This window comes from Jaculus jaculus, chromosome 8 (assembly GCF_020740685.1).
Source record: "Jaculus jaculus isolate mJacJac1 chromosome 8, mJacJac1.mat.Y.cur, whole genome shotgun sequence".
Lineage (NCBI taxonomy): Eukaryota > Metazoa > Chordata > Mammalia > Rodentia > Dipodidae > Jaculus > Jaculus jaculus.
In genome coordinates, this window is record NC_059109.1 from 76,201,926 (window position 1) to 76,210,397 (window position 8,472).

Consider the following 8,472-nt stretch of genomic DNA (forward strand, 5'->3'; position numbering starts at 1 on the left):
AGCATGGTGCCCAAGCTTCTGGACTGCTCATTTACCCTAGTTTGCTCCAAGTTCAGGTCAGAAAACTTGCCCATTGCTAGGAGCTGCAGTAAACTCAGACTGGGGCACACACAGCTTTGTGGCCATATGAGGTGGTCAAGGCAGATCAAGTGGTCCCTGTTGACTGCATTCATTCTCTTAGTTGGTCAGTCCTGCTCAGCAGAGCCTCATTTGGGCTCCTGAGTGCATCTGGACTTGGCAGTTAAAGTCCTCTAGATGGTTTCTAATGTGAAGCCTTGTTCTCAAGCTACCAATCCAGAAGCCACACCTCCTATTTCACCCTGCACATACTGCCTCTGAAACCCCTAACAGAATTATTCTGCCAGCTTCAGCAGCCACAGGGAGAGACATAACCAGCAATATCCAACCAGCAGCGCATACCCAGAATCTGCCTGAAACCAGAGAAGACACTCCTTCCTTATAACACACAGCAACTAGCAGCAAACTAAAGAATGATTTTTATTATTAATAAAATAGTAGAACATGAAAAATACCATATGTTACAAATATACAGAGGCAAGAATCATTCTCCCTGTCTGGTAGAAAAGGAGGGGACCGTCTGTCTTTCCCAGTGTTCTTGACCTATGCATGAAAATCATTTGTTTAACAACTGAAAGAACCAATAAGCCCTTTGCATATTTCAGAATGACCTTCCTTGCTCCTTCTCTCCACACATCAGTCCAAACTTGTCTTAACACTGGCTTGGTTTTCATAAAAAAAAAAAAAAAAAAAAGTCACAAAGAGTGACAGGCTAAAGGGTTTACAGGCCAGGTCTCTTGATTCTTTTGTTGTTTTTATACACAGTAAAACATTCGGTTCTTTTTATTTTCATGGAAGGAGAACAAAATGTATCCATTGCACAGCACCAGCTTCACCAGTGTTAGGCTAGGTTTCCATGTAGAGGATGGCTATAAAGGCTGGGGGCAAGACTCTTATGGGACTCCAAAGGCCCTGGGATGCAAAGACTGGTAGGGTTCTTTCCTTCATCCTCAGAGGCTGCAGCCTTCTTGGGGGACAGGCCCTGGGTGGCTCATTTGAGAGCCCAAGGAGAAGCTCTTTAACTTGCAGAGGAATCTTGTTTGGAAGTGGGCAGCAAAGCCCACTCAGCACAGATGTGTATTTCTGACCTAAACAAAAATCTTCTTCTAAGAGTCAAATGCACTACTTTGCCCGTTACAAGAAGCTTCTGCAGTGTGGAGCCTCTTCACTGAAGCCCAAAACACAATGAAAATGAGCTCTTTACTTTCACCACGCATGGCACTCTTAAATTACCAGGGTAGCCTTTAATATATGTGTGTTTATACATATATATATATACACCAAAAAAGTAAAAAGATTTCATATGTATAATGAGGGATGTATATATAATTATATATATAATCTTTTTGCTTTTTTGATGTATATAGCTAGATATATTTTTACTTTTATTTAAAAAGCCAGCCAGCCAATCAAGAAAAGCCCATACATGTCCCATCATTCTCCTGGGCTCCTTCACATGCAGCCAGGAGGCTGGACAGGGAGCTCATACTTCCCTAAGTGAGGTTTTGGGGGATACTGTGCTTTCTTATAGATTCCTGTGCCGGTGACCACACTGGCCGGTTTCCTCCGGCTCTTTCTCTTCAGTCCTCGGCTACACACATGCTGCCAGGACTGAAGGGTCTTGGAGGTCCAGACCCACACCCCACTGGTGATGCCTACCACCAGCAGCATGGACACTTTGACCATGAAGACCTCCACGGCAGGGATGGAGGAGGCCATTAGACAGTCTGACGTCTTGGTCTGATTGTTTATTTTGCATTTTTGCTGAGCGGCTAGCACCTTCCAGTAATCCATGTTGAGGCGTTCATAGAAATAGCAGGCGATCACACAGGTGGCTGGCACAGTGTACAGCAGGGAAAAGACCCCAATACGAACCATGAGTTTCTCTAGCTTGTCTGTGTTCTCCCCACCGGTCTTCATCACTCTCCGGATGTGGAACAGGGCCACAAAGCCTGAAAGGATGAAGGAAGTGCCAACAACCAGGTAGCAGGCCAGCGGGACCAGTACAAAGCTGGTGAGGGCACTGGCGTCCATGCTGCCCACATAGCACACTCCGGTGAGCTCATCGCCAGCCACCCTGCGCATCACCAGGATCAGAATGGTCTTCACTGCCGGAACCGCCCAGGCTGCAAGGTGGAAGTAGCTGCTGTTGGCCTCGATGGCTTCGTGGCCCCACTTTCTGCCGGCAGCCAGGAACCAGGTAAGAGTGAGGACCACCCACCACAGGGAGCTGGCCATACCGAAGTAGTAAAGCACCAGGAAGACCAAGGTGCAGCCAGTGCTCTCCAAACCCTCCTGGATAACGTAGAGCTGCCCGCTGTCCCTGTCGCAGGCGATGCTCTCGGCCCCAGCAAAAAGGCGGATGATGTAGCCCACTGAGTACACGCAGTAGCACATGGAGAGGAAGATGATGGGTCGCTCGGGGTACCTGAAGCGGGAGGGGTCGATGAGAAACGTGAGTACCGTGAAGGCACTGGAGAAGAAGCACAGCACAGACCAGATGGCTAGCCAGACCACCGCAAATCGCTTGTCGTCCCGGCTCCAGTACACGTCTACCCCGGGTGTGCAGAGCGGCGCGCAGGACGCGCTCTTCTCCACGTGGTGAAACTTGCCGGGATTGTCGCAGCCAGCGCGCCCAGGACCCCCGTCTTTCAGCGGGTACTCCTGAGCGCTGTGGGGCCGCTGTGGCCTGAAAAGTGGCGGAAACATGCCCGAACCCCGGCTTGGCTCGTCGGAACCGTTGTTGGGAGCCTCCATGCACAGGTAGTTGGGGTCATTCTTGTTGGGGAGCTTGCTGCAATCCAGGGAGTCGGGCCACTTGAAGTTGAACTGCTCCATGATAGGCGAGCACTTGAGCCGGGCTTGCTCACACATGACCCGGCAGGCGGGGATGGGCGTGGAGACCTGCTCCGTGCACATGGGCGCGTAGAGCGAGCACAGAAAGAAGCGAAGGTGGCTGTGGCAGCCGTACTCCACTAGCGGTGCGAACTCATGCAGCTGGATGGCGGCCTCGCGCTGGTTCTCGTGACCCATTAGGTTGGGCATTCGGGTCGTGTTGTAGCCAATGTCCTTGCACATCGGGATCTCCACTGGCTGACACTTGCCATCTCCCGGACGCTCCATGTCCATGGAGCTGATGGCAGCGCACGAACCCACCACTTGCAGCACCAGCCACAGACAGGGTCCTGGGGGCCGCATGGTGGCGCCGGCGGTGCCCCGTGGGGAGCTCGGAGCCCCTCAGAGCTGCGGCTTCCGGGCTCCGGTTGCTGCTGGCCCCGGTTCCGCGCCCCAGCTTGGGCCCCCGCGCATGCCCGCCCGGCCAGGCGAGAGCCCAGCGCTCGGCGCCTGGGGGCCCAGCTCCGGAGCGCCGCCTCCAACGAGAGGGAGACCACAGGGGAGGGGAGCGAAGTTTGCAAACAATACCGGGAAGCCAGCGGAACGTAGCCGGCTGGGCTCTGGGGAGCAGTTTCCCAGTCCGTGCCGAGGCAAACTTTGGCCTCTTCTGGGCGCGCGCGTCCGCGGACCACGGTGAGGTCCAGCTCGGGCGCACGGCGGAGAGGGCCTGGGGACCCCTCGGCTCCTCCTTCTCCGCGCCCGCCTCGCCGGGACCCGCCAGCCGCAGCTGTTCTGAGATTTCCGTCCCGCGAAGAGAAGACTTGTAAAAAGGAAAAGAGGGGTGGAGGAAGGAAAAAAGCCCAGTGGTGACAGGCCCCGCCCCGCCCCGCCCCGCCCCGCCACTGCTTTGCATGAGAAAGCCGAGAGCCTGCGGCCGCCTACGCCAGCCGCCCACCGCCCCGCAGCGCCTGGGCCCCAGGGCCGACCCCGGCCCGCCGTGTCCGCCTGCGCTCTGTGCCAGGCATCCCCCCGCCCCGGGATCATCCCGGCACCCCCAGGACACAGAGGTTACTGGAAGTGGCTGGCGTGGATCAGGGTGAGGGTGGTCTGCGACAGGGGCTGGAAGAGCATCTTTTCTTACTTTTATAGTGAGTCTCGGGCCGCGGGCTCTTTCAAAGAGAAATGGGATTTGCGTTTTATGGCTGTGCTCATAAAGTGCCTCCTTAGCTTGTAAACCTGCCCTCATCTTCCCCAGGGAGGGGGTTAGCAGCCTGGGACTCGGGGTTCTGGCTCTGGGGAGGGGCTGGCTTTGAAATTTCAAAGAGAAGTGCGCCGGGGAGGGGGATGTGCTCTGGGAAAATGGAGTTTAGGGCCGCGTCTGCGAGGTCGACTCAGAGGAGGAGGGATAGGAGAGGGGAAGCTTTGCAGGCCCTAGACACTCCTCACCCGGGGTAGAAGGACGTGTCTTGGATCGCGGTGACCCCCCCCCCCCCGATTCTCCAAGGCCACGGAGTCGGAGGGCCTCGCACCAAGCATGCTGGTGATTTCTCTAGGCGGCTGGGTTTATTTATTATCGGAAGTCGGGCATTTATATTATTTGGCAAGAGATGTGCCCGGCTCGCGTCATCCGGTAGGGAGAGGGCAGGGCCAGCCGAGGGAGAGCGGGGTGCCAGCGCGGTCCGAGACAGGCGCCGAGCCTAGGCGGAGGCGCGCAGCGCGGGTTCCCACGCGACGCCGAGCGGCCGCGCCGGCCTCGTGCTCCTGCGACGCTCTGCTCGGATCTGGGCGGGCTTGTGATAGGTAGTCAGGGATTCAGCGCCCTGCTTCCCGCACACAGGGCGTGCACAGTGGGAGCCAACTCCCAAGGCTCTGAGTGTCCGGGCCTACTGGGGTGCCGCGAGCTCTAAAACTACTTTGAAACTGTCAGGATCTGGAGTGCAGCCTTCCATGTCTCCCCAGCACACTCTTCCCGACCAGAGGTGCACACCCGAGCCCAGGAGGTGCGCGGACGCCTGGGGACACGCTGTGGCCTGGCCGCAGGGAGTGCGTTCTGCTAGCTGTGGACAGCAAGATCCGGGTTAGGAGCCCGGGGCTGCCTGGCACCCCTCCCCGCACCCCAGCCCTCTGTGAGACGCAGCAGAGCCCGGCTTCTAATTTAAACAAGGCCCGGGGTTTACATGTGCAGGAACGTTGGGAATCCTTCATTGATGCTCCAGAAACTGGCAGACAAATCTGAGATACGCAGAGAATTCTAGTTTATGCCACGCCCATCACTGGATCCCCGAGTCCCCTGCGTTTCACCTAGAGGGGATGGAGAGGAATTGAGGCGACACTCAGAACTTCACCCAACATAGTTATTTTGCTCCTCAAATCCTTTGTGTGTAAAGGGTCTGTCATTTGTATTGGGATAGTTTTTGCTTAGAATTTTTGTTTTGTTTTGGTTTTAGTTGAGTAAACTTGTTTTCAAAACTTTTGTTAGAAGTGATTCCAGGGTTATTCCTAGCTCTTCCACTGTCTGGCTTGCAAAGGTCCCTCCTGGCTTCTCTTCCCTTTTATTTATCCCCAGCTAGAAGAGCAAGCTTAGCTGGGCAGCAGGGTGCTAGCTGTTTGAGAGTCCTCCTAACTGTTCTCTGATGTGCTGGTTTAATTCCGCAATATTCAGACCTATTATTTTAGCCATTTGCCACTTCAAATGGCTTTCTTCTTTCTTTTTCTTACGGAAATGTTAGCAGAAGTCCTCTCTCTGCCCAGCCAAAGCAACAGACATTAGTATCAGAAAATGAAGGCCCCGGAAATCGGCCAGTCGAAGATAACTCTGTAACTAATAAATGAAAGGGTCCTTTTGATGGCTCCAACTGAAAAGATATTTTATTTTATTATTATTTTTTTTTTTCCTGTGTGTGGGATTTGAGATGTGTGACTCTGAAGAGCAGCCGGGTCCCCTGCTGCTCATCCCTGGCTCCAAACGGCCCCCCTCTGGCAAGCGTTATGGAGAATGGGGAGGAATTTTATGGCTGTCTCTCCCCTCAGCTCTTTTTTCTTTTGTCTTCTTTGAAGAATGACTTTAGACATTTTATTTACATATTTAACCATGGATGAAAGAAGCAAAAGAAAGCATTGGGGGCTGTCCTGGGAATAGTGATATGTTTAAATTAATGGAAATCTTATTAGACCTTTAAAATTTTGAGCAAAGGTTTTTAATGAAACTTTATAATTAAACATGATTTCAGATAACATGTAGGAACAAGGAATACTTTTGCCCTCAAATCACCTAGTATATGCAAAATGCTATCTTTAAACATTACATGTAAGTTCCCACAAAGAGCAGAAGATGTATATATTTTTTGAAAAGAAATATTCCAGGAGGCAGACAGTATCTTAAACCAGAGCTCAGTATTTTTGGAGGTGGCAGGAAGTTGAAAGGCTCAGTTTCATTCCTTAAAAAAACTGGCAAAGTAAACAGTAAAAAGTGCTTTGGCATGGGTTTTGCTAGCAATCAAAGTTGTAACTTACTATGTCATAGGGAATGAAAATTATAAATCCAGCACCAGGTTTTCTGAAATGGGATTAGAGGAAACCTAAATAATCTCTTTAAGATAAAGAGACAGAGAGAGAGACTGTCAGCAATAAAGAGAAATTAAACCAGAAACTCATCCAGTTACAAGCTCATTGCAGGAGCAGACACTTGGGATGTGGGATATCAGAAATGAAATCCTGTCCGGGAGTTTAAAGGTGGAGAACGGTTTAGGCTTTCTGAGGCTTTTTCAGTAGCTTCCAGTTGCACAGGCTTTCTTGGCATGTCCTCTCTGAGGATCCAGTTAAAAGGAGCTCCTGTATTCTTCTCTTACCTTCTCGTGTCATAAGTGTTTGCAGTTAGGATCTTTTCCAACTTTCTGTTGTTTCATCTCTTAGTAAATTTCTCCAGAAACTTTTCAGTTATAAAGCATGCATGGAAGAATGCAATTTTCCAACCAAATAGGCTTGGTCCCACCACTTACGCCCTGTTTATTTTTGTTGTTGTTGTTGTTTTCTTTTCCTCTGTAGAAAATACCTTTAGCAATACTTGTTTGAAACATGCACACACTGGCAGGCATGCACCCTTTGCACCACAAAAGCACAACAGCCTACAGCAAACTCCATGGGCCCAAGTTTTAATTACCTCTCAAAACCATACTTGTAAGATATTGTGATAATGAGAAGCAGAAAAATACACAGAAAAGACACCCCCCCCCCAATGCACCATCATAAAATTCATGAAGGAGTGTCCAATACTGAGGCAGAACAATCTAGGCCGCTATTCTAAGGCCAGTTCCCTTGAAATGTGGATTGAAATATTACCAAAGGTTCCACAGGGCGCTTTCGTGTGAATTGCAAATCACAGCCTTGCTTTAATCCTCTTTCAAGGCCCGGCCTTGGATCGCCTGGCTCCCCACTGCTTCTGGCGCAGAAGGGACCATTCAAGGGGGCAGTTCCCCTCCTCTATTCCCACACTCCAAAAAACAACACCGCCGACAGACACCCTCCAACTAAATTAGATTAAACTCCTTCTCTTCCACAGTGAATTAGCCTTTTTGCAGCCAGAGTCCCACAGACCAGCTCCTCCCTATTTAAAGACACAGGGCTGCCCTGCCATCCCAGCAACTGCCACATGAATAGGATAGCAAATAATTTTTATAAAGGGTGAAAGTGCTTCTGTCTAAGTGGCTTCAAATTGCAAAGGATGTGGTCAGTTTTGAAGTACAAGTTGACCCAGTCAAGTCTGAGACCTTGCAAAAGTAAACCTGTACTCTTGCATGGGGCTCTTTTTGGGAAAAAAAAAAAATTACAGAATTCCCACCCCCCGCCAACATGAAGCAGGCAAGTGTGTGATCCAGTTTTGTGTTAGTTTGCTGAGATGCATGCCTCTCCTTTTCAGCTGCAGACTGCTCACTCATCTGGCCTTTGCCCCTCAGGAGGGTCCACAGTGGCTCCCTTGTCCACTGTCTCCTCTGTTTCCTTTTGCTTTTTTCAGCCTCCAGGACTCTTTCCTAGGCTGTCCCCAGGATGTGGGTCCCCTTTGGGAGGAAGCTGATGTCAGGTTCCTGATAGAGCAGAGTTGGTTTCTTTTATTTAACACCAGTGCCCTGCACAGGTGATGAGGAAGTTGCCAGGGAGCAGGGCAACTGTGACAAAGCTGGAGCACCCTGGATCCTGACATGGCCTCACAGAGAAGAAGAGGCTAAGGGCCTTCCTTCCAATCTCTGCTGGTTCAGTCCCCACGGAGGGAGCCAAGTAGATCTAGACCTGCTCCTGGGGATTGGCAGCCCTCCACCACCTTTAGCCACCTGAGTTGGACTGAGCTACCTCCATTTTTATATGCCTCAGTTTTCTCAACGGAAACAGGAGACCTGGAGGGATCTCCCCTGCCTGTAGGCCACGATGCCATGAGAATAGTAAAAAGGTGACAAACAAGCTCAGTAGAGGGTGGGATGTGATATTCCTTCCTGGGCAAGGGTTGGGGAAGTAGGTAACTATGTAGGGACTGCAGTAGCAGGAGCTAAGCATCCCAGAAGTAAAGAA

At 51.3% G+C, this 8,472-nt stretch overlaps 1 protein-coding gene across 1 annotated transcript; it reads right to left on the reverse strand.

Annotated features, from left to right (window-relative positions):
* Window positions 1-474: 474 nt before the first annotated feature.
* Fzd10 (frizzled class receptor 10) lies at window positions 475-3,333 on the reverse strand. The gene has a single exon (XM_004668862.2). The coding sequence runs from the start codon at window positions 3,274-3,276 to the stop codon at window positions 1,531-1,533; it is 1,746 nt and encodes a 581-aa protein (XP_004668919.1). The 5' UTR covers window positions 3,277-3,333; the 3' UTR covers window positions 475-1,530.
* Between the last annotated feature and the right edge of the window lie 5,139 nt (window positions 3,334-8,472).